This window comes from Sphaeramia orbicularis, chromosome 2, assembly GCF_902148855.1.
Source record: "Sphaeramia orbicularis chromosome 2, fSphaOr1.1, whole genome shotgun sequence".
In the NCBI taxonomy this organism is placed as follows: domain Eukaryota; kingdom Metazoa; phylum Chordata; class Actinopteri; order Kurtiformes; family Apogonidae; genus Sphaeramia; species Sphaeramia orbicularis.
In genome coordinates this window covers 9736369-9763996 of record NC_043958.1, presented here as the reverse complement: position 1 = coordinate 9763996, position 27628 = coordinate 9736369, and the positions used below count along the sequence as shown (strand labels likewise).

At 35.2% G+C, this 27628-nt stretch overlaps 1 protein-coding gene across 2 annotated transcripts; it reads right to left on the bottom strand.

Moving 5' to 3' along the window:
- Nucleotides 1-40: 40 nt before the first annotated feature.
- On the bottom strand, nt 41-20482 carry LOC115430362 (glycerophosphocholine phosphodiesterase GPCPD1-like). 2 transcript variants are annotated; one of them, XM_030150341.1, is made up of 19 exons: nt 20289-20482; nt 18548-18622; nt 18332-18465; nt 16542-16617; nt 15748-15789; nt 15469-15592; nt 12970-13198; nt 12733-12895; nt 9125-9254; nt 8943-8997; nt 8767-8859; nt 7253-7324; nt 7132-7159; nt 6989-7047; nt 6620-6685; nt 6412-6548; nt 6143-6278; nt 3911-4071; nt 41-2207 (listed from the first exon to the last, which is right to left on the bottom strand). In XM_030150341.1, the coding sequence occupies exons 1-19, from the start codon at nt 20335-20337 to the stop codon at nt 2102-2104; spliced, it is 1935 nt and encodes a 644-aa protein (XP_030006201.1). In that variant the 5' UTR covers nt 20338-20482; the 3' UTR covers nt 41-2101. The 2 variants fall into 2 exon arrangements, with proteins under 2 accessions (XP_030006201.1, XP_030006211.1); XM_030150351.1 differs by having other exon boundaries at nt 18332-18416; nt 18528-18624; nt 20289-20480.
- Between the last annotated feature and the right edge of the window lie 7146 nt (nt 20483-27628).

The following is a 27628-nucleotide window of genomic DNA, read 5'->3' as shown; positions in this document are numbered from 1 at the left end:
CGAAGTTGCGAAATATGCAGTAACTGGAAAAATGTGTTTCAATGAAAAAAACTGATTCGTCTCCCACACCCTGTTATAACTAGGCTACTACTAAATGAAAAATGTGTAATTACATCCTATGATAAACAACCATACAAGAAATAAGCATACACTACATCACAGAAAGTGCTGGGTGTGTTTTAGTTCTTTATTTTCTAAGCATGGCTCAAACATGGCTTTAACATTACTGAGTCACACATGTCAAAAATAAAATAATTGCTTCCTGCTTCACAGAAGTGAGGTAGAACAGGCCATCCAAGGCTATTACAGCTTTGATGTTCATATAACATTATTATTGCTACAGCAGAATCCATTTTCAGATGTTTTGTGCTGGAAAAGTGGCTCTAGCATCAATTTCTCATGTGTTCCAACACGGTTGCATGGGATGTAAAATAGTATGCCCTCGCTTTCGTGTCGGACATTGGGTCCTGGTTTGCTCTGTCTTTTGCAGATATTTTTGGCACCAAATGAGCTGCATTTTTCATCATCTTGCTGAATTTCTTCTAAGGCTTGCGGTTAGTTTACATTCTGTGGACGTGTGAGCCGGTGACGTTGTGTGTCGCATATTTACTTACATCACTACCCGAGTCAAGTTAGAATGCAATATTTTTTAAACTTAATGCGGAAAAATTAAATGAAATCATGTGAGCTCTGCAAATTTGGCGTATTTTGTGTGGAAATACGCTATTGTTGTGGGGAATATGTGTCCCTTCTTGATAAAATGCAGATCACTGCATAATGGATGTTATTTGCTTGATTTTGCATTGACTTATGCGATCGCATAATCACGTTTTTCTGGATGGACTGATTATTTGTCATATTGCATGTAAAATGGCTGCCATGATGTAAATATAATTTGGGAAAAACAGACTTAATGAGGAATAATTACATTAGACACTGTATTGAAATATCAAGCCAATGTTTAATATCTGCTTCTTCTGGAAAACAATTTATTACTATCAAGTACTGGCAATTTAGTACTGTCAGTACAAATATTAGATCGTATCTGAAACACACTTATGAAAATGGTTAAATGCACAGAAAAAGACTGATAGCCCTATTTTTAAGATTTTTTGTGTTTAAATTGATTTTCGATTTTAATGAACATACGATCATATACACAACAGTATAACACTCCAAACAGAAACAAAAAACCCTTCTAACCCCCCCCTCCTTCCACCCTCAATAAGATCTATGGTGAATAATGATGATAATATCAGTGTGTGCATTACATATTGAGCATACACACATTACAGTGAACATTAATATGCATACAGACACATATATCCAATACATCATAAGTCCATAATTCGGTCCTCCTCTTCAGTTCTACTGATAGCCCCATGTCACTCAAACATTATGACATGCAGCTTGATTTCCTGTTACAGCTTACACCTGAAGAACATTTTCACATCAAGAACACATGCAGCATATTGACTACGTTATTGCCATGCCCCATCCCAGCATTGTTCCACAATTACGAAAAATTTGAAATGATTTTAAGGTTCAGTAAAATGGCTCTCGTCTGTTAAGATCATCATGTATTAAAAGCAAATAGAAAAAAACAAACATTATGCTTGACTATTGTACTGACATTTTCGCTAAAACTGGTGTGAGGCAACCAGACAGTGGCCATTTTCTGTCAACAAAGAGATGAGTTTACATGGTTTACAACCCAGACTCCCATAAAGTTGTGACAATGTGTAATAGGTGGTTCTTTTTAGTAGCCTACTACTTACTTTTACAGATTTTTAGAGCCATATTGCAGCTATCAAATTCAACATTGCATTGTGCACTTAGTACAGTTTTTCCATTTGAACATTTGCTATGGTTTCTTTGTAACATCATTAAAAAAAATTGGGTTTATAAGATTTTCAATTGATTGCATTCTGTTCTTATTTATTTTACAAACTGTCACAACTTTTTTTGGAATTGGGGCTGTAAGAAAATGAAAGATTTGTACAATAAATTGCTCTTATTTCTCAACCCTTTCAGACATTGAGACCAGATTTATATTTTAAATACTAAACTGTTCTTAATGTCATGTCTAGTAAAGTAAAAGTTAAGATATATTGCAGTAGGATTTCCCAGCTTCCTCTGTGGATTCACACTGCGGTTCTTTCTCCTTGTGGAAGATGTTTCTCTGCTGTATCTGGGCCTCACAGATTCTAAAAAGAAAAAAGACAACATTAAATCAGATCAGTCCATTACTGTGTTAATGAGAAATATCATTTAATCCTACAAATAAGATCTGGGAAACATATCAAATCAAGATTATTTGTCACAAATTCTAAATGCAACCTGTTTGTTTCTTGTAATAGACTAAAATAATTGTGAATGTGAGGTATTGGTAAATAGTTGTTGATTTATACAATTGTTGACAGCCCATTGCATGACCAGTTATCTGTTGCAGCTCTATAGCAGATAGAGTAGATTTGACTATTATATGTACTAATATAAAGACTATATGTATACCATATACTGATATAAATACTAGGAATGTGAAGGTTGGAATTAGGGCTGCATGATTTGGTGAAAAACGCAGAATCCATCTTTTTTTTTTTTTTTTTTTTTTTTTTTTTTTTTAGCTCAAACCAGACATGGGTAATCCCAGCTTCATAGAGTACCTGTTCATTTAACACAGATGATTCCACTAATTATCCCATCTACCTGGATGAGGAGGTGTGCTCATCAAAATGGGTTGGTTCAGTGAGTGGTTGGAACAAATACATGGCAGGAATTGTACTCTATGGAGCGGGGATTTTCCACCTCAGGCTCAAACACAGAAATGTGAAATATAAAAATTACAAAGCCTTAAACAGAATAAAAATGTAGAATTTACTTGAGAATGCTTTACACAGTGTCAGTGAATCTAAACTATCCCCATATACACATGCTTAAGACTAATTATAAATACTAACAAGTGGTGCCAGGTACAACAAACCCCGTCCCTCGCACGTATTGTAGCTTATTTTGGCATTGATCCAGTTGATGTCATCATGTCTATGCGTGTGGTGATGTCAGCATATCAGTTGCCTCTATATATGTGCCAATTTTAAAGTAAACTGAAACAAAATTGATGTTTTTGCAGACATTTGAAATTTTGCCCATTATAAGTAAATGGGAGAGAAGAAAAAAGATTGGAAAAATTAATAAAAAATTTGAACTTTGACCTACTTTTCCCACAATGTAATCACATCTATTTTGGGCCACTGGCAGTCTATAAGCCCACTTTCGTATGAATTCAACCAAGAATTTTGCTGCTACAGAAATTCGAAATTTCACCCATTATAAGTAAAGGGGGGGAAAAAAATATTTAAAAAATTCTTTAAAAATTTTAACATGACCTACTGTTCCCAAAATGTAATGAGATCTATTCTGGGTCACTGGCAATCTGTAAATTAAATTTGGTATGAATTCAATCAATACATATGCTGCTAGAGTGTTAATCAAACAAAGAAACAAACTGAACCAAAAACAATACCACTTGCCTCCCCTTGGGGGGCGGGCTAATAAGAGATTTTATTTATAACACACTTTTCATCCAGAGAATCTCAGAGTGCTACAGCTGAAAATGACAGATTTTAAAAATATCAAAACATCAACAATTGTAGGCTTTCTTAAACAGATACGTTATCAGTTTAGCTTTAGAAGAGTCCAGGCTCTTTTGCACTTATAACTATTGTGATCCACTTAATTCTACAGCTCCTTCCATTTTGTATTAGATTGGTTTGTTAAAATTAGTCACACACAATGAATGTTTCTAATTGTGTTCTCATGTTACAAAACCTGCATGCATCAGTTTCAGTAATAATCAAATACGGCAGCAACATTCCAAAATATGAATATTTTGCTATTTTGCTGAACCTACCTGTCATATATGTACCCATCGATTTTCTGTTCGCTTTGCTCCTTTCTAGCCTCGCTGTCGTTGTTTTCCTCGCCCCAGCTGAACACCACCAGGCCTTTAGACTGGATCTCCCTGACGTAGTCCACATTCTTCAGCAGGTCTGCGGCGTTGGCACAGATTCCCTACAAATACAGCAGTGTTGAATCGGTGAGTGAGAGGAAAATGAGACGTGAGATACATGTGTTGAAATTAAGACAGATGCCTTTTTTTTTTTAGAACAAGTACTACTAGCTTAATTATTTGTAAACGTCTAGCGCCATCAGTTGAATGAAAGTCAAACCAGTATGTATTTCAAGTTTAGTTCAAGAAATCGTGTGTCATGTAAGACATAAGTCAAAAATGAAGCTGTAGTAATGTAACTTAGTGATTGTTTTGTCCAAATGAAAGAAATGAGTGATGTCTTAGTCCTTTTCAACAAGACTGAAATGACCTAACAAGAAGAAAATGACTTAAAAGACAGCATTATGGGTGGTTTTATTACATTTTTTTTTTACAGGTAAAGCAGTTGAACATGTAACATATCTACAGCTGAACTGACGAGTAATGGTCACAAAGTAGAAGGTTGTCGCACAGTTTCATCTACTTCCAAAGTGCACAGAGAAACAAACTGAATCTCTTGACCTGAACCGGGTCAAGAGGTTCAAGAGCACTTGTGGTATTGAGTAACTGTTTTTAAAGCTAGATGTTTCATTTTGTGGCCTTCATCAGGGTCATCAGAACATGCATAACCATGTGCTTTTGAACAAGATGTGCACGACAAAAATATCCAAAAACATCCACACACTGATTGATGCGATTAACCACTTCACCATGACCTCAATGGAAAACATCATGAGGTCAAGGAAAGATTTAAAGGAGACGTATTAAGGATGGAGGAAAAGACACTGTGGTGCTGAGAAAACCCGGCTGCTCTTATACTAGATGGACGTTTCATGGATCAGCTGTTTATAAACCAGAGCCCGACCGATATGGGATTTTTGGGGCTGATGCCGATACTGGTGGCTTAAAAAAAGCTGATAACCGATATGTTGGCCAATATATAAAATAAGAACATTGATATACAGAGGATATAATAGTCTTATATTAGATAATGGTGAACATGTGAATTAACAGTTGCATCTTTGTAGTGATGCGACTAATGACTCATTTTCTAATGATTAATCTTTTGACTAATTTTTAGATTATTTGACTCATCTAAACAACAAATTTCTTTTAAAAAATCAAGCGTTTGTTATTTTGTTGTGTTTGTTTTATTCTGAATACAACTCAAGGGCCAAAACATAAAATGTCACCTTTATCATGGCAAATGTAAACAATATGAATAACTTTAATATTACCAAACAAAAAAATTACAGTTTGGGATGTTTTCCATGTAAGATAGGGGGCTGGGGGTGGATGAACGGGTGTACAGGGATCCACAGACCGGACGAGGGAGGGGGGATGAATGCGTGCTCTCTCTCTAAGACACTGCAGGCGCCAATGTGGCATGGATTTCCCAGTTGCCACGGTCAAAAATAAATAGGCGGTCAATAGTAAAACGGTTGGTCAACTAAAAAAATTGCCATCGAGTAATTTTCATGGTTGATTATGTCGACGAATCACGGCAGCACTACATCTTTGTTTATCTCACACAGATAATTTACACAGCTTTAAAACACTGTATTATAGTTAAACTAGTATGTGACCCGTGGGGAACCATGGGTTGTAGATGAGGTAGTTTTTATGCTGGGGAGAGCACAGGATTTATTCGGGTCATTAAAAAGCATTAAAAGTCATTTATTAGGTTTTGTGAAAATTAAGGCCTTAAATAGCATTTAAAAGCATTAAATTTGACATCCAGAGGCATTAAAAAATTAAATACACTTGATGGAAAAAAAAGCATTGTTATTCACAATTTATTTTGATCATTTAAACATGTAATAATTTTGATCGAAAGTATAGTGTGATTGACTGGTGGAACCTTTTAATTGGCTACTGTTTATGGCTGATACACTAAGTCACAACACCGGATGCTTGGAATGCAACGTGCTGTGAGCGTGTTCATGCTGTGGTGAAAGAGTGTAATGAATATTAGCAAATGTCAGAAATGTAGGAACATGCAAGTTTCAGCAGATATCCTGTATATAATAGAATTTTACCTTGCAAACGCTATAAAATAAGGATGTGGTTGAATTTTAGGCATCTGTTGCTCACCAGAATGTCTTCGCTTAGTGCAAAGTTGACAGCGAACGGTGTGGACCGGCAGTGGATGTCCATCAGCTCCGGATGTCTGTCAGAGAGTCCCTGTGTCTGGAACAGGACCGGGTACTTGTTCTGCTTGCGACGCACCCTGACGGACAAAACGAACACAAAGTGATGGAACACCTTCTTATAATTAATCCTGAGGGGCCAGCATCTGTTGACTAGACACCACAGAGAGGAGGATTGTTTTATTTTCCATGTGGTTTTACTGTCACACTTACATGCTACAAATATCTGCGTCACAGCAGGAGAAGATGATGCGTCTTGTCGCGGCATTCTCCAGAACACATGACAGGATAATGTCCAGGAAGGTGTTCATGTTGAAGTAGGATGATACATTGCTGTCCCACGACTCATTCTGTCAAAACAAAGCATTCGTGTGTAGAGTGTAATGAGGAAAAACCTTTGCAACTGCTTTAGAATACCTACTGTTGTCTGAGCGATCCATTTGATCTCAATGTTGAAGCCCACATATTCAGAAACTTTGTGGAAAATCTATAAAGAGGAAATCAGATTTATCTTTTGTCATAATAGTTAGACCAGAGTCAGTATCTTTATCTAGAATCCGTGGTTCCCCCATTGGTCAACGTGCTAGTTATCACAATTAATGTCAAATCATTATTTTTGGTTCTGAGTGAAAGTTGAAGAAGCCATAGGTTATAGGTGTTTCCTAGTGTAAATTTTAATTATAAATGATTGCTCAAGACAAAACATTTGGTAAAATTTCACAATTTGGAGCTTATTCTGACCATCTTGTCCAGCCCAGTGTTTAGGTTTAGAAACCACTAAAATATTCACCTGTGACAGCTGAGGAAATGGCTGGCTCTCAGCGTCTTTGTCATCATCTGCCTGCATGTCTGAGCAACAAACAAAACACAGATTGCACAAATTATCTGATGACCTACTGATGATCTGATCAGTTTACACAAAGAAGTGCATACCTGTGGGGTCTTGTCCCATCATGCCGAGCTGTTTAACAAAACAAAGACAATCAGAAAGTTATTTAATTACGAGACGTCATAAATTTGTTTACATCTTACAAATGAATATACATTTATTTACCTTTAGACTCTGCAGCTGATCAAATTTCAAGTCTTTTACTGGAATCTCAATGTACTCAAATGCCCTATTTTTCTGCCAAGATAAGACAAAGAATGACAAACTAACCTATTTCAACAAATACACCGTTGTATGCATGGAAAAAAAAAACATACAATACATGCAAATAACACACATTCTGTCCTTTACAACACACATGTGGCCAAAAGCACCCGGGTGGGATGAATTTGTGAAATGCAAAAATTACAATGAAGAAATTGCAGGGTTCTTGCAGGGTCTTAAAAAGCCTTGAATTTACAAATCTGCATTTAATACCTTAAAAACATCTTTAAAATGTATTAAATTTAATTTGGTAGGTCTTTAGTTGTGTTTGCTCTATTGTATTGAAATGTGTCTAGGAAATATCCAAGTAGTAGTAGCAGTAGTGGACTCAGTTCCACCTGTTCCAACCCTGAAGTGGATCAGACCAGTAAAATACTATCATAATAGCCTGTAAATAAACTCCAGTGTAAAAAGTAAAATTCCATAAAAATTATTCACTTTTACAAACTATTCTTTCACGCAAAATGTGAATAACCTGAACAAATATGAACAACCTAAAATGTCTTTAACCCAAAAAGACCCAGTGCTAATTTTGTGGCAGTTCCCAAATCATTTTTCTCTATTTTTAACTTTTCTTAAGTGATTTATCACCATTTATTCTAATAGTATGGTCAATATTTTTGCATTCTTAAGTGAAAATCAGGTATTTTTCAACATCTATTTCACTGATCATGATTGATGTCCAGGAAAGCTCAAATAAAAATTGAGGGTTATTATATCAAAAACTGAGAAAATGGAGGAAAAAGTGACTTTTTCAGTAAAATATATCATCAACTAAACATAAACCAAGTGTCTCCATCCATGGTCATTTATTAAACTGCACGGGTTTTACTGGTGACTCAATGTTGTAGAAGATGACGGTGTTTCCATGGTAACTATGGAGCCTCTGAATGCCCAAATGACCATGAAAAGATGACAAACTGCATTTTCCACCAATTATTTACATGTATTGACAGGGTTAGTGGATTCACAGGTATTAAACAGTTCAGATCAATAGATGGTTTCAGTTTATGGTGGCTGTTTGAGTCTTTATGGTTTAAAGAAGTAAGTGCAATTTTAACAATATTCTGGCTGTTTCTAAATGTTTAGTGTCTTTGCAGATCATCTGTGATCTGTAAGTTGTAATGCACATGTGAATAGATAAACTGAGGCATAATATTGGTGAAATTGAAGTCATTTTTCTTAAGAAATCTCAGGTTGTTCATATTATTCACATTTTTAAGGAAATTTTGTTGATGTAAACACTTTTGTAATGTTGTTTTATTATTTTCACTATTATTATTTTACTGGTCTGATCCACTTCAGATCATATTGGACTGAATCTGGCCCCTGAACTAAAATGACTTTGACACCCCCTTTACTAGTTGACTTAAACAGTTCTGGACTAGTGTCAAGTGCAGCCAATGTGTAAATACCGTTTTAGCACAAGTGATGCAGGTCAGATCACCGTAGATGACAGGAACCTGATCTTTAGAGAGCTGAACCTCAAACTGGACATAAGCAGCCCCCTAAGCAAACAGAAGAGACGAAACGTTTCAGTTTGCAGAATGTTAAAGGTGACGTTCATGCATTAGTCATGCGGTTGACTTACATGCTTGGCCGCAGTTTTGAAAGCGTTAATTGTGTTCTCTCTGATTCTATAGTGCCTGTTTGGGACATAAATGTACACAAGTCGGACACATTATGGATTATAACTCGTCAATTTTTACATGGATTGTAATTATGTCATCTTTTCTTTGCTGTAAACTGGTTCAGACTCCTATTATTTCTTACTTGGCTGAGTGTGTCCTCCCTGTTCCTCTATGGCCGATATCCAGAGGGCTTCTTTTCTTCCAGAACTTAGTAAAAGAAGAGCTCATATCACACTGCAGATCCTGAATAGGCTGGATCACCAGATAATCCACTAAAAAAATACACACATTGAGCAAGTTAATGTGTTTACAGTGACAAATATGTGCAAATAAAAACTCCAGTCTCCCTCTTTTCTGTTAGCACATGCTATTTGCAACCCATTTGGCAGAGAAAAAGGTTGGTGTATGCACAAACCCACTTCCCAGCCCATGTAGGTTTTATCCCCTGGAATATAACGCTGTGGGATAAAGCAATCAGCATCATTATTTTGTTTCCGTTGCATCACATTATTTAGAAAAAAACATCTTGTTTCTTCTCCTATTTAAACTTAATTATCTCAACCCCTGAAGGTGAGGCAAGGGGTATTGTTTTTGGTTCGGTTTGTTTGTTAACACTTCAGCAGAAAAAATATTGATTGAATTCATACCAAATTGGGTTTATAAATTGCCAGTGACCCAGAATAGATGCCATTACATTGTGGGAAGAGTGGGTCAAAGTTTAAATTTTTAATGACTTTTTTAAATCTTTTTTTTCCCCATTTACCTATATTGGGCGAAATTTCACATGCCTGTAGCAGCAAAACTATTGGTTGAAGTCATACCAAAATGGGTTTTTAGATTGCCAGTGACCCAGAATAGATGTGGTTACGTTTTGTGAAGAGTAGATCAAAGTTAAAATTTTTAATGAATTTTTAAAATATTTTTTCTTCTCCCATTTAATTATAATGGGCGAAATTTCAAATGTCTATAAAAACATCAATTTTGTTTCAATTTTCTTCAGACTTGGCACGTATATAGAGGCAATTGATATGCTGACATCAGCACATGCATAGACATGATGACATCAGCTGGATCGATGCCAAAATAAGCTACAATATGTGCGAGAGGCGGGGTTTGTTGTGCCTGGTACTACTCGTTGAACATTGTAATCCTTCATGTCTGCACCTTCCTAGACTCAAACAGTATTTGCTGATCTAGGCCACGCCCATGTCTGACCAATGTCTGAAATCACATAATATTCAAAAGTCACTACTTTCAACAAACGGTCAAATTATTATTTTGGTGTGTTTCAGTCCATAGGTACTGATTTTATACTTAGTTATATGACTGGAGGGTTTGATCGCCTAATGTCCTTTTGCTTTTGCTGTTTTGTCATCTCATTTGTTGTTTTGTTTCAGGAGCAGAGCTGGAAAACCTGACATTTTTCATGCAAACTACTTAAGAAACTACTCGACTCCACTGCTGTCAACTGGTAAGAAAACTATTAAGCTAATATTCATCACTTCAGATGTGGACTCTTTATTTGTTATTTGAACATTACGTCATAGATCTCCTGCAAAACAAAGTGACGATGCATTGGTCTCAGTAAAAACACAGATAAAACACTTGTAAACAGAAGAAAATAAAAATACCTAAATATTCATATTATATATTCATAAATATATAATGCACATCATAAAATGTGTGATAAAAACTATACTATTTAGATATTACAGTTTATTGCACTGATTGCACTTTTCAGTGTCGTTGGGGGATATGCCAACTTCTAATGACTCTGCATAAATTTAATCAATATTTATTTAGGATTTGAAAAAAGATTGAGGTTTGGTTAAAATGTCATTATATCGATTATGAGTCACTTTTATGGCACCTTTGCAGACTTCTTGCCAACTCCTTCCAAGCGCTGTCAGTATATAAATCTCACCATAAAAAGTAGAAAGAACGCCAAATACAGCTGTCCTTTTTTTATACCCCCAAATAAAAAAAACGGACATAAATCCCATCCGTCCCTCTGTTTGTCCACAGTTTTTGTCCAACCTATTTCTCAAAGACTATTCACCCAATTCTTTTCAAATTTAATACACATGTTCTTTATCACTAAGAGAATTTAATGGCTGAATTTTTTGATTTTTGATAGATAGATAGATAGATAGATAGATAGATAGATAGATAGATAGATAGATAGATAGATAGATAGATAGAAAGAAAGAAATTAAAAACAGCAGAGTATTCATATTTGGTCATTCATGGTGGTTATTGCAGAGGATTTTTTTGTAGATGGTTTCCGGGCCAGTGGAACCTTATAGTGTTTGCGTGATGGTAGCAGGTGGAAGCAGTGGTGGAGGGGGTGAGAGAGGTCTTCTGTAATTAGGGTGGCCTTCCTGATCACAGTCTGGCTGTACAGTTCTGAGAGGGGGGTTTGTGGTGCTCCAATGATTTTGTTGGCCTGGTTAACTGCAGGAGAGTTTGTGCTTGTGTTTGGATGAGAGGAAAGTGTACCAGGAAGAAAATTTTGACAATTTGTTTTTTTTTTTTTTTTAAATTTCTTGGACACTATGCACTCCATTCTTCTCAAATTTGACGCATGTTCTTCACCTGTACCTTTCTCTCAGTTTTTGCTTTTTTTTTTTTTTTCTTACACATTTTTGAAAAGATTGAAATGTAAGACTCAACATTACTGTAATTTCCGGTCTATAAACTGCTACTTTTTTCACATGCTGTGAACCCGCGGCTCAAACAATGATTCGGCTAATTTGTATTTCACGGGCTAATGATCAATCCGGCTGTCAAAGAAGGAAATAGAGCTGCTGCACCTAAGCTTGGCATCAATGAATCAGTGGTGAGATGTTGGAGACAGCAGCGTGGAGCATGGGTGCGGCTTATAGTCAGGTGCGGCTAATAGTCCGGAAAGTACTGTAATCCCTGGGTAGGCAGGGCTTCAGTGAGCAGGAGGGGAAAGGTGTTGTGTGACCAGGCAGGGGTACTTTTTCACTTGTTTTTTTATTTATTTTTGTATATTTTTATTTTTTGTCATTGTATTCCATAACCCATAAAGACCCAGACATCCACTGGCAACTAAAACCATCTGCTGATGTAAACTGTTTAATACCTGTTGATCCACTAAGAATATCTAATACTTCTAATATCTAATACTAATACATATAAATAATTGGAGTAAAATACAGTTTGTCATCTTTTCATGGTCATCAGATATGACCCATTTGGACGTTCAGAGGCTCCATAGTGAACATGGAAACACCCTCATCTTCTTCAACATTGATTCACCAGTAAAACCCATGGAGTTGGATCACTGACTGTGGATGGAGACACTTGTTTTATGTTTAGTTAATGACAGACTTTGCAGAAAAAGTCGCTTTTTCTTCAGTTTTATCTGTTTCTGATATAACCGTCAACTTTAACCTGATATTTTTAATGAAAATCTATGTGATCAATTTGGGAAAATACCTGATTTTCACTGAAAAAAACACAAAATACAGAGGATAGTATTAAAACAAATGATGATAAATCACTTAAGAACGGTTAGAGAGAGAGAAAAATTCATTTGGGAACTGCCACAAAAGTAACTCTAAACCCTGACAGTGCCGTAAGTGGTTACATGGAGATAAACAACGATGCATTTTTTTGGTTCCGACAAACTGACAGTACTAATTTGAGATATTGTATACTGCCAAATGTGCTGGGATCTTAATAAAAAAAGTACATTTATGTAATATACATGTGAACGCTGACCTGTGACTGTCCCAATGGCATGTCTGGAAGTGTGTCCCATTATAGGAAGTGTGAGTCGTCCATAGTCTGTGCCGTTCTCCAAAAAACCGGGGGAGACAAGGCAAGCTGTGCCCACAAGTCCTGTTCGAACAAACCTCGATGATCCGTACCCATTCACATCCTCCTGTAAACGAAACACCATGATAAATAAATGTAATGGAAAAATTAGGTGGTGTAGAATTATCAGGTGTGTGTTACCTCAAAGAATTCAAAAGTGACTTGTAGGTTGTCTGGGTCCATTGTACGGATGATGTACTCGATCCACTGTGGTGGCTCCAGGGCTTCCCCGTTTTCAGGCTGTGAGTGGGTCGAAGTATAACCATCCTCACTGACCTTCCTGATCTCCACTGTGGTGGGCAACTTTAGTAAAGATGAAAGACTGGGCTCATTCTTGTCCTTGTCAATGCACACCACTTGCAGCTTGATCCTAGAGAAAGTTAATGTATGATTGATAGGCCAGTATGGAGAGGGTGAAATACATTTGAGTGCTTCTATGAAACTGGTCCCTAAAAACAGGACAAGGGGGCTAAAAATTCAAACCAGATGGGGACTAATTTGATGAAGCAAGTTTGGAAGCACTTTGGGTCTATTTTAAAAATAAGTATTTACTGAGATAAAAGAGAAACTATTTTTCAGATAAAACATATTTTTTTATTTTTTACATTATTTTTTATACATAAATCTGTGTGTAACATGGTAAAAAGGACACGAAAATTACACGCTACTATTTTTTTGAATATCTTTTTATTCTCTCACAGGTACATTTTGGGAATCGAAATAATTATTCCAGGCAGAGTGTTTCACAAAAATGTATTTATTATTTAATTTATTATTATTGTTTATAAATTTATTTGTGTTTAAATGGACAGGTTCTACATGTAACACCAGTGGACACAATGGGTTACACACGAAACCTGGAATGAGACTGAGATTAAAGAAAAACTTGCATGTCTGGATGAGAAAAACCACTTTTTTTTTTTTTGTAAATTTATTAATTTTGGCATGGCTCAGAGCAAGAGTACAATTTTTTTGCATTTATCTGAGGTAATCATAAGGTACATCCTAGGGGGAAATACATCTAAATTTCGCTTTCATTATTGGGTCTAAAAAGCTGGTAAAATGTCAGATACCAAAAACAGAGAAAATGGAGGTAAAAGCGACTTTTTCAGTAAAATTTATCATTAACTGAACATGAAAACAAGTTTGTCCATCCACTGTCATTCAACTCCATGGTTTTTACTGGTGAATCAAAGTTGTAGAATATGACGTGTTTCCACAGTAACTATGAAGCCTCTGAACGTCCAAATGGGTCATATCTGATGACCATGAAAAGATGATAAACTGTATTTTACACCAATTATTTACATGTATTGATAGGATTAGTGGATCAACTGGTATTTAACTTTTTGTATCAGTAAATGATTTTGGTCATCAGTGGGTTTTTGGGTCTTTATGGGTTAATGTTAGTATGGCAGATAACAATTATTCACAATATAGTAAAAATAGCTTAAAAATGATGATTTATCTGAGGGTCCATGCAAAGCAAATGAGTAAATAAGGTCAGAATTACTCAAAAAAAAAAAAAAAAAATGTATTAACTTGAGGTGAAGTAATTATTTTCGCTTGCCCTTGAAAACATTCTTGTTTCTTCTGAAGTTCGGTCCCATGGGGCCAGCAGCCAGCGCAGTTACTGCTTTAGCTGTAGTTCATGTTTCTGGACCGCAGTAATACCTAAATATGTTGACAGATTAGACTTTTTATACATATGACACACCAAAGCTTTATTATCAACACTAGATTAGAAATTGTGTTGCAGCTCTGATGAGGTTCATATGACTCATGTTCCTCAGGCTATTTTTGTACAGTTTTTGATTTGTTGATAATTATGTGTGTGTTACAGCTTATGGGATGAATTTACGCAAGAATATTTCTTTTTTGACATATTTTTTAATCCATTGTACACTACAGACACTTTTTGCACCTACTGGAGACCCTCAAGCCAAAAATGTACATGCAAAAAAAAACTGCTATAAAATCATCATATATCAGAGTTGTTTTTTTTTTTTTAACTGACACTACATTAAATTACCTACGCAATGAAATCAATGTTGTTACTTTTATTTGACATAGCCATGACTCTAATCACCAGCAATGCCCCCCACCCCTCAATTTTATAAAAAATGTCTCATTCTTTTTGTGTTTTTTTTTTTTTTACATATATAGCTGTGACATGTAGTCAAACTGGCATTTAAACGGTAAAAATCCTGAAAATAATTGAACATTTTCTCAATTTTAGTAGAGCTGAAGGGATTGAAGACATTTATGCAGAAAAAAACTGAAAAAATGTTGATTTATGAAGTTTTTGTACATAACTTAGAAGGATTCACAAGGGTTAATTTGCTTTTCTGTAATTACCTCTGCCAGGAGGTATTGTGATCGCTTTGCTTTGTGTGTTTGCGTGCGTGTTTGTTTGTTAGCAAGATAACTTAAAAAGTTATGGATGGATTTTCAGGAAATTTTCAGGAAATGTTGATTGATACTGGCACAATGAAGAAATGATTAAATTTTGGTGGTGATCCGTGGGGGATCTGTCTTGGCAGAGGTCTGCGCTCTCCGAGTGCTTTTCTTCTTTAATATTGTACTTAACAGAGACAGTGTTTGATCTTTAGTCTGAATGGTGTTAAATCCATCCCTTACTTCACTTTAGAGTTTGAGAATCTCCTCTTAGAGATGGACACCGGTGGCGTCTTTGAATAGTGTAGACGCAGGCGAACCTCGGCCTGGCAGGTCAACCATCCTGGGTCAACAGAGGTCACCCCGTCTACAGGGAGGGAGAACACAGACGGGAAGCATTTCAGAACAGTCTCTACTGTCTTTGTCTTTTGTAAAATGCTGAGCAGACAAATGTGGCATTGACAGCAGCAGGGTGGTGAATATCTGTAGTTTTTTTTTTTTTTTTTTATACACTGAACTTACCATGTATTCCGAACAGTCCATCATTAGTGTGCATCTCTGATTCTGCAGTAAAAGAAAAATACGTCAATAAACAGGTCGAACAACTGCTATTGTGTAAATATTGAGCAATTTGACCTCAAGATAGTAGTTGCTTTTCCATTGACTCTCAAATTGTGTGAATATAACTTGCGCATAAAAATGTACCTAATGGAAAAACGCTGGTAAGAGGTGGTTTTTCGGGCATAGCACAAATGGTATATCATGCAAAACTGCAATGGAAAGACCTTTTTCTGCAACTTGAGTCACGTGAATAAAAAAACAAAAAGGGATGTTGACGGACATTACAACAAGCAAAGAAAAAGATTTTAAAAGAAACATAGTGCGGTGTGTGTGGACACACCAGGAAAGTGAATCATTTTTTAATTTAGTATGGGATAGAGGGGTAATATATAATAATAATGAATATATCTGTATCTGTCAGCACGATATTTACATTGGTCAATATGTTTATGGAATGACTTCTCATGTCATCTTGCGATAATAAATAACAAAATTATCACATTTGTCATTTAATGGAAAAACCAACATTACACACTTCTGTTTTTTTGACATTTAGTAAATATCAGTGAAATTTTGCTCATATGTCCAATGGACAAATGACTACTTTGGATTTTTACAAAGAAAATGTTAAATATTTATTAAGATGCCAAAGTAAACATTTTGGTCGCCTCCTGAATTCATCACGACATGAGTGAAGGCAAACAGCGAGTTTTCATGAGTTTAATGTTTTTGTTTTGTACATTCTGCATCTGTACCTGTAGGGTTCAGCTTGCGAGGATAAAGATGAGTCTCCCACATAGTGACGACCACCTGACGTGGACCATTTTCACTCTGTAATTCCAATATTTAGTACAATGTCAGGATTTGCAGATCAGATGCATCATACTGCACTTTAGACTTGATTAGTTGTTTGTCTCAGATATTATGTCCTGCATTTTATTTGAACTTGATTTTTATTAGAAAAAGTGTGTGGTGTTTTAATTATCATGAAATATATTTTGAATCATTAAAAAATATTTTTTACTTGTAATTTTGAATCATTATTATTTTTTAATCAATTATTAGAAATATCAGGCAACCCCATTTGATTTCCAGGCGACCCCATGGTTGAAAAACACTGCCCTAAACATTAGCTGACAACCAAATGCATCTGCTGATCTAAAATGTTTAATACCTTCTGAACGACTAATCGTATCAATACATGTAAATAATTCAGATAAAATACAGTTTCACAGCTTTTCATCGTTTCCGTAGGCACCTTCTGCAACATTGATTCACCAGTAAAACTCATAGTTTGACAAGTAACAGTGGTTGGAGACATTTTTTATATTCTGTTGATGATATATTTAGCTCTAAAAGTCAGTTTTCTCTGTTTTGATATAATAAGCTATGAATTTATTCTGAGTTTTAACTAATTATAGGAAAATACCTGCTTTCCACTGTAAAAACTACAAAATGCAGAGGATCGTATTATGATAAATGGTGATAAATCATTTGGGAAAGTTAAACAGTTGTAGGTCTTTGAGGGTTAAAACATGCATGAAGCATCTGCAACTTTGAATCAGGACACAAGACACCGGCAAGTGTCAGTTAAAAAAGTATGAACAAGTCAAGTCAGGACAAGGTTTTAGCTCCACCCTTTGCATCAAAATTATACAGCTTTTTAAATAGTTTAAAGTTCAGTTTCTTAACCCTTTAACCCCTGAGGCATTGTTTCTGCTGTGAAATTGCATGTTTCAGTGTCATAAAAGCTGCTGTGACTATGTGCTTGTGTTCCTTTTCTTCAGTGGTTTTGCTTTACTGTGTTTTAGGGTCAAAACAGGGTTGAATAACAAAAAAAGACAAAGAGAGGAATTCAAGTTTGACAGGTTTTTACTAAATAAGGCACTCAGAATGTACATCAATAAGAGATTTAGGATGTTGAACATGAACTGTAAACTGGAACACACTGAACAACAAGTATTTGAATTTTGGTCCAGTAGTTTTTGTTTTGGGACTCTTTTTTTTTTTTTTTTTTTTTTTTAATAAAACTGTCCAGCTGCTTTTTGACACCTTGTTGAACTCCAAAAAGCAGTTACACGGTCAAAACTTGGTAAAAAAATAAAGTAAAACACTAAAAACAAACCCGCCCAAGCAAAACGGTGTAAAAAAAAAAGAAGCCTAAACCATTTATTTTATTGGGAGTTGGTCTCACTCACTGCTCACTGCTCTGTGTTTTGCCCCCCATTACACAGGTGGCATGCTCAGATGTCTGTAAAGAGCAAGGTCTATTTTCCTAACATGTTTTGAAATTTTTCCTATTGAGCAAATGGATCAATTTTTATGAATATTTAGAATAAATTATACTTTCTGAACGATCACCATAGACACATCAGGGGTTAAAGGGTTAATTCTTCTGAACAAGAATCACTTTCTCCTCTTTCTGCTGCAAAAACACAAGTATCAAGTGTAACTATAGTTTTATAGTCAACCAGTGTGAATTTGGAAAGAAACAGCTAATGCCTTTCATAAATATTATCATTTTCAGCGAGTAGATCTTAGTCACCTCCGACTTCTGAAAGATGCCCTTGAAATATCTGTACTTGAATTCAACTCCTGTCGGTACGGTGACTGTTGTCGTCCAGGTGTTTCTGTCATGAAAACAACATGCACACACATGCTTTATGGAGGAACAAACAGCTGAAAGAAGAAGAAAAAAAAACTTAATAAGTGGTTTATTAAATATCTGATGTAAAACCTACCTGTCGCCAAACTGACTCACAGGATTTAAAGTGACGGCGTCTTGATAGCTCCAGTTTCCCAGGGCGTCGCAGCTCCCAACCACTGCAATCACCTCCTCTAGAAACGAGCACAGTGGATTTTCACTGATCTAAGTTTCTTATCTTTTAACTGCATCAACAGTTTAGAATCAAAATATGTATAATGAACCATTCTGGAGACCCTGATCCCTCATTTTCCTCTCTAGTATTTATTTCCAATATTTCTGAACAGTTTTCATTCATTTAAATTTTTTTGATTCAGTCTTTTTGTGGTGTTGTATCCAACCTTGACCCATGAAAATTATTTTTGTGGTTTTCTCTGTATTTAACCACTACCAAATGATTTATGACCATTTATTCTAATATTTTCTTTTTGTATTTTCCAGTCTAAAACAGGTACTGTCCTGTATTTAATTCACTGATCATGTAAATGTTAATAAAAGCTCAGTGTAAATTCAAAAGTCCCTTTATCAAAACAGGGAAAGTTGAAGGAAACATGAGTTTTTCAGCAGAATATATCATTAATTCTACATAAAAACAAGTGTCTCCAACAGCTGTCATTCGTCGATGATGTCTCAAAAATTTAGTGTGTAATATTGACTGATATATTTTACAGAAAATGTCAGTTTTTCTATAATAAAATGCTGATAAATTGTTTGAGAAAGGTTAAATATAGAGAAAACTTCATTTGGGAACTGCCATAAAAGTAGCACTGGGTCTTTATGGGTTAAAGATCATCACCTATGAAAATTATTATGTACTCAACATTAATGTAAGTGTTTGGAAACACCTTAAAAAATAGTTTTGATTAAATTCTGAAAGGATTTTGAATGATTATGTATTTTTTAGATTTCATTTTTTTGTTTTACAGGGGTTTTTTTTTAGTCAGATCGACACTATCTAATTCTGTTTTTACACTTCAAATCTGTCTTCGCTTTCAAATCAGTTTTTTTTCTTTTTTTATACACACACACACACACACACACACATATACATATATATATATATATATATATATATATATATATATATATATATATATATATGGCCTTGAACTGATATAAATAAGATGTGAATCTATACAGGAATAAGATCTGAATGTAAAAAAAAAAACTAAAAACTTATGAGATATTTGAAAATGCACAGTAAAATGGAGAAAAAAATCACTTCAGAAATGAAACAAAATGTTATATGTATATGCACACACACGCACACACACACACACACACATATATATATATATATAAATATATATATATATGTATATACACAACTTTTTCATTACTTTCATTATCTACATTACCTTAAAGTATTTAAAATCAAAACCTGCAGATTTCTTGCTCAATTAATGCTATTTTTTGTGTCCAGATGAAATTGGCTCCACAAATACTTCTAATAAGTTTTGAAATATCATACATGTACAGGAAAATGAACATAAAAAGTATGTACAAAGCAAAGATGCATGCATGAAAAAACACACATTAAATGTTTGCTTCATAAATGTAATAAGGAAATACAACAAAACACCTATTTTCTTAATGATAAGTATATAGAATAAATGCATGAAAGAGTCATATGTCAAATAAACCCATAAATAAAAAAAAGACTTTTTAAAGGTGTATTATATTGAATTTCTGCAGAACACAGAGCAGGACAACGGTGCAACTTTTACTGTAATTCAGAATCTAGATTAAAGCTCATATCATTTTCTCCTTTGTGTACAGTCATGTTTAAGAGTCGTACCTGATGATGTTTCTCCTCTGACAACCAGAGTCACCTGAGTGGTCTCCATTGTTCCAGTTCTTACGAAACAAACTGAAAAGCTGTCAGTGCAGTTTAGAAGAACAGTCTTTATCACGGCTATTAAATCCAATCCAGTGACGTCATGTTCATTCAGGTTGCAGGTGCACGTGTCCCAGCAGATTGTTGATTTTGTTATTTTTCCATTTCATTTCATTTTATTACTCTTACTTTTTTCCGAATATGTCATTATACTTATTATACGAGGTAAACATACTGTAATTATCGCATTCATAATACTTGTAAAAGTCAAACCCCCTGTTTTTCTTTTCGGTTGGTTTCTTCCATAACTCACCGTATGCGCTAGTGGGTAGATTTTCCTTCCTGCTCCATCCTGTCCCGTCCCAAACTGACGACACCCATCTTCTGTTGTGTTGTGTTTTATTTAGTTAATGCCATAATTTGTGTTAGAACTGCTTTTTTTAACGTAGTTTTTATTAGATTTTTTTTTTTTATCAGTACAATACAATGTATAGATTTAAATACAGTTCGATAAGTTTCTTTTCCTTTTTCTCAGCTGTATCTGTATTTTTTTTTTTTACAACCCTCCATAGGCAATATAGGATGGAAATGAACGATAATAATAATAATCACAGCAAATAAATAGATAATGTCCACTCCAGAATATAAGGTTATAGCTATAATTCCATGAGTTCATTTTGATATACAACAGGAGATTTTGCAGCACTAATAAATATGATTATTGCAGCAATAAAGGTAGTTCTGCATATTTATATGTAAAAACTGCCCACTCCCACTGACTTTTTTGACTCCTGTGCTGTTATATTCCATGTGAGCCCCAAGATTTGGGACTTTTTTAGGGCTTAAAAATGTGATTCACTAGGAAGTAGACACATAATATACAGGGTGCTTGCACAGGGCTGGCAAGTCTTAAAAAGTATGGATGTTTGAAACGCTGTTTTGCAGACGTGTGAAAGTCTTAATAAAGTATGAAAAAAAGTTTGTCTTATCGTGGAATTTTAGAGTATGCTCAAAGGCACATAATCTTAAGAATAAGAAATAAACAAGGAAAGCATATTAGTTAGATTCAATTTATATTGAATATGCAACAAAACAAAGTAATCCAACTTAAGTCCTTAAAACAGATTGCAAGAAAACATGAAAAACAGATTTGAGGCAGTTTGCCCAAGTAGAGTTAGTGTCATGCATGTGCAAATATGCAGTTGATCCAGTAGTGACAGGCAGCAGACTCAACCCGTAAAGATAGAAGATACTAAACAGTACGTTGGCCCTCTGGATGGAAATATGAGGACAAAAAAACAAAGATGGAACTGTCGAGCAACATAAAGTATTATTGCCACGAAGCATACGTTAGATGGGCAATCTGCTAGCACTTTGGCTAACGCATTGCCCAGCTTGTGACAAACACGTAAAGTGCAAATATATTCCCTTCTTTCTTGATTGTGTTTGCTCATGCAAAATGAAAGGTGATTAATATAGATTAAAAAGGAATATTTAATTGTGATTAATCGAAATTAATCCACAGCAACCCTGTGATTAACCTGATGAAAAATTATAATCGTTTGACTGCACTAATGATTTCACTAACCGGGCGGTGAAACTTGTTTGTGTGATATACATGCACTTTTGTGATTGCCATATGTTTTGAAAATGTTTCTCTCAGTAAAACATAACTTACTGTTTAAGTTTGCACGCATTCATTCATACATTTATTAAGATTAACTTTTCTACTACACACAACAGGTACAGTCTCAACCAAAAAAGTAGGCACGCGAGTATTAAAGTACATAAAGTCAAGGTTTTGGGGAAAAAAATGCCAGTTTTGAAAATGTCTGTTTGGATAAAGAGCAAGCACCCTGAATATAATATTGATTTGGGAAAAACCTTCACTGTTCGTTAGAAGGTTCTTGTCCTCACACCAGTGATCTGCCCCAGTCCATCTGTAGCTGTTTTAGTCTTTACTAAAAGTCACGTCGTGTGATGAACTCTCATTTTAGTTCATTGTGTTAACAGACATGATCTCATGTTTGCCCTCAGGAAAACAAAACATTTCATGAGAAATATTGTGCAACGGGGGCGTGGATGCACCAGTGCTGCCTAAAGCATGGCACTAGAGCTGCAGGATTTTTTATAAACTCACCAAACAAGTCACCAAACACAAATGTCACACAACTATCGCTGCCAATAATGTTAATGATAGTGTAACGCACTGTTTTGATGTTAGCCGTTTGAGTAATCCAGACGTGAACCAACGTGAATCTAAACAGCAAACCTTCCACAGTCAGTATTCCAGACACTATTGTTTTTGGTTTGATGCCATCACACCTGTGTTGCACAATGATTTCCACACACACAATATATATATATAAAAGCAAATACATTTTTATCATTTTGCATATTTTGGATACATTTTAATTGAATATGTCCTGTGGTGTTTTAATACGTCTTTGTGTTTCTTTTAAAAATCCGACTTTTGTAGATTTCATCTCTAGAATTACATCTACAGTGGCAAGAAAACGTATGTGAACCCTTTGATATTTCCTCGTTTTCTGCACAAACTGGTGATAAATTGCCATTTGATTTGCATCTAAGTCACAAGTACAGACGAGCATCATCTTCTCAACCTGAGACCACACAAAAAGTATAATGTATCATGTAGTGGTTGAACACAGCTGTTAAACATTCGGAGTGAACCCTTAGGATTATTACTCCAAACAGATAATTGGAGTGAGGAGTTGGCAAACCTGAAGTCCAATTAGTGAAATGAGCAACTTTAAGCTGCTTTAACATAGAAAAAACACTCAAACTTCTTGATTTTGATATCAACTTGCTAAAGGGAACCATGCCACACAGAAAAGAAACTGAGACCAACATCAAGAAGTATTTATTTGCATCAGACTGGAAGGGGTTAAAATGCAGTCTTCAAGACTTTAGGAGTCTACAACTAGAAAAACTATTTAAAAAGGAGATGATTTAAAAATTTAGTTAACATAAAACAATATGATGCGCGATGACATGAAGTTTATAGAATGACAACAGTTAGAGTTTGGATTACTTTGCTGACTTTCTGTGTGACATAATATTAAGAAGCAGCTAAACTTTGGGCTTTTTTGTTGTTTTGTTTCTGTCAAAAGAAACAGAAGGTAAAGAAATGTTGCTGTTGCCATTGCTCAGCTTAAAAGAAGCATTTTCATTAGTAGAAAGAGTTTTCATAGCATTGCAGAAGTAGTTCCCAAACCCAAATTTTTCAAGACAACAAAAAAAATAAAGGGATGCTCAACCGTATCAAAGGCCTTATAGAAGTCCAAAAGCAAAATATAACTTTCTTCTGTAATCAAATAAGATCCAAAACAAGCCTTATATTATTAAATATATTCCTTTTACTCATAAATCCTGTTTGATGTTCATCGATAACTGACTCCAAAAACTCTTTTAAATCTTTTAGCAAAAATTAAAGCAAAAACTTTACAATCATTATTAAACAGGACTATGGGCTTCCACTTGTCAATGAAAAGTAAATCTGTCTTTGGTTTAGGTATTAAATTAAGTAATCCCCGGGTCAAAGTAGCAGGCAGTTCTGCTTCTGCAATGCTGTCAGGAAATTCACTGAAATTCCCAGGTGACCTATTGTTTTTAAGAGATGAGATAGCATCTAGCACCTCCTGCTGGGTGACAGGAGAATCACACATCAACTTCTCTGCTTCAGTCATAGTTCTGATAGAGGGAATAGAATGATGTCATAGCATTTTGACAAAATTTGGTTTTATAGAGGGAAGAAAAGCAGTGGTAACAAAAACTGGAAATGCTTTTCGTATTGTTAGTGACAGTCCCATTGATGTTTAATTCAGACAACGAATTAAAGCAGATTTCTGGAAATAAACGATTGGATCCCAGGGGTGTCAAACTCATTTTAGTTCAGGGGTCACATTCAGACCAATTTGATCTCAGGAGGGCTGGACCAGTAAAATAATAACTTAACAAACCTATGAATAATAACTCAAAATTTTTTTCAACGTGTGCAATTTTAACAATGTTATGTCTCAGCTTCTCATTTACATGTGCATCAGAACTTATACATCGCAACAGATCTACAAATACACAAAACATTTAATTACATACCTAATATTGTTAAAATTATACTCATTTTCCATAAGAAATTCCAGGTAGTTTGTGGTTGATGAGATTATTGATATTTTTTGTGAAAGGATAATTTGTAAATATACATATTTTGATTGTGTAATTTTAGTTTTTTCATTCTACAACAAAAAAAGAGGAGAATCATGTCATTATTTAAAGGCTATTATGACAGTATTTGACTTGTTTGAACCACTTAAGATCATATTGGTCAGTATGTGGCCCCTGAAATAAAATGAGTTTAATATCCTTGATTGGTAATATGTCAAGTGTAATCTGTTATATAATCTGTTTAATATTAAATGATGTGCAAACTGTAAGGCATATACATCTTTAACAAGTTAAATCTTAGATAAACAACACACAAAATATATATATATATATATGAATATATCTGAATTTGGTGCACATTGTCCTCTTCATGGCTGACTTAGGAAGGGGGAGCTGTTTTCGGCAGGGAGCAGAATTCAGCACAACATTGTCTGTACTTGTGAGATAGATGCAGGTCAGATCACATTTTATGACCAATTCAAGGACAAAAAAGGGTCCACATACTTTTTATTCCTACTGTGTGTAGTGCGCAACAGGTCTTTATCATGACTGTCTCCTCTTTTAATATGATGTGTTGTTTTCATTCATTCATTTGTTGTTTTCATTCATTCATTTCATTCAAATGCTTAATCCTTGACTGTCAGAGGAGCCAGAGCCAGTTCATTACAGAGCACATGATGTTTTATTTATATAAAAATGTGCAAATTTAACATAGACAGGAGGATATACTGTCCACAAATACATGGCACATACAGTTACCTGCTTTTGAAACAATGTCTCATTTTCCATAATTAAAATCTACTTGTCCACTTCAGGTGTAGTCAGTGAACGCAGCACCACAGAGACAGTGAAGGAGGTGGGTGACTGGATCATCACAATAACGTGAGTATTTGCACCTGTTCTATGTACAAGTCCTTGTGTTTACCTCATAGTTGAGCCTTTAATTCAATGACATTTAGTTTTCCTCTGTCAGTTTTTTGTGCTTCAGCGTCTAAAAATTCAGTCCCATTACACAGTGTATGCTCATTAAATGTACAGTTGGAAGAAAAAGGTCAGAAGGTTTGTATGTCGTGGAGCCTCATGTCCTCTGTCGTTGTGTGAAACGCTGTCAGAGAGGAGCCTCCAGTGTGTGGCAGTGTTTGATAGTGTGGCGGTTTCGTCCTTGGCTCTTCCACAAGCGGGAGTGGGAGATACCAGTTCAAGACTTGCAAAGCCTGAGCCCTGAAAATCAGTTGGATGAGGGGGCTTTGTCCCCTCCAGGCTTCCACACCTCTGTCAGAGACAAGTTATGCTGAGAAACAGCTGAAATTTTACATATTTGTGAAGTGGATGGAGCCTTTGAGTGATGAACAATCTGTGGTTTGTGTTGGTGTGGTTCATGTTATCATGTACTGATGTTTCATAGTATTTAATGATCAGAATGATGACAGAACAAGTAGATTGTCTGTGCTCATGACAAAGATGCAGCTTAGATCATATTTTAAGACCAATTCAAGTAGAAAAAATTGAAAGTTCAAAGGTTTTACATACTTTTTATTCTTACTGTATATAGTACGCAATAGATCTTTATCATCACTGTCTCCTATTTTAATGCGATACGATCATATTTGTAGGTGCGTCCTCATCGATAGCTGTGAGCGGTGACATCACAAAGAGAAGTTCACACATGTAAGTCATTTACAATAAGTCTGTTTAATAGTAAGATTATGGAGCAACATCAGCAATGTATTTTGACACATAGGTATATAAGTGAGACAGGTTGTTTTCATTCATTTAACCCAGTGGTTCTCAGTGTTTTTCTCGGGGCCCCCCTTTGGAGGACAAAAAATCGCCAGGCCCAACAACATTGTAACAGTGGTGAAATTATAACGTTACCTGGAAGAAACATCAACATTATAACAATATTTTTTGCTCTTTCTTTAATAATTTGTTGTGCAAATTAAAACATTACGTAGATTTTTGCCTGAATAATACAAATAAACTCAACAAGACTGCCCCCTGAGACAGTATTTTTCCAAATAAAAATAGGAAATACAATTTAATTTGTTTTGTTTTTTTTAATTTTTTTTATTTTACTTTTTTTTAATTAAAAGAAGTACAAACAAATTTTGGTAACAATGGCTGCAATGAACCTGTTTGCATTGCACATCTGTAAAACTGTACAAACTGTGTCACATTTTTCTTTACCAGTCAAATCCTTGCCCATTCTCCATACCTAAACTCTCTGTCTAGTCTAGTGACAGATCAACATGGCAGTAAATTTGTTAATTGTACTGTATGTCCCTAAAATGAGTCCAGGGTGCCCCAACGCTAAAACATTAGGTCCCATGCCCCCCCACCCACCCCCCCGGCAAGCCCTCCTGCTCCAAACTCCTGTTTTTATGTCATACTGAACGTTTATTTTCTCCCTGTGTCAATATATTGTCTAATGTAGTATCTAAACATTTTGTCACATTTCACAGTGTATGTTCATTAAATAAAGACATGTATATTTTGTACACCTGTAGAAATAAAGAAACATACAGACCTATTGAGAACATCTTCTAAGTCATTTTATCAGCTTTAATTTTATTTTATTTTTTTGTTTCTGGGGCTTGAACCCAAAACCTTTAGGTTAGGAGGCAACAGTGTCATCCACTACACCAACCCCACAAATTGTAGGTTCACTCCAATGCTGAGATTCCCGGCAAAAACCACATTTCCTCTTTTAGACAGACGCACATATTAAGTTTTTGAAGGTTTTCAAGAAGTTTCAGTTCGTTAGATGGATGAGATTCAGACTTGTTTGTTGCAAAGCCTCATGTCCTCTGTGGTTTTGTGACAAGCTGTCAGAGGAGTCTCCAGAGAGAAGGGTGAAGTGATTTTACCTCATATTAAATGTCACTGTTATCTAAACATTTTGTCACAATAAATCTTAATAATCACACATGTTTTAAGTAGGATGTTTACTTCAGTGTATTGTGCTGAAAGTAAAGAAATGTTTTATTTTCCACACTTGTAGATTTGCTGCTTCTAGAGGTAAAGAAACACACAGATCTACAGAGAATGTCTTCTCTGTACCGGGTAAGTCATGTTATCTTTAATTTTGGGGCTTTGGTTGTGAAAACTAATGCTGA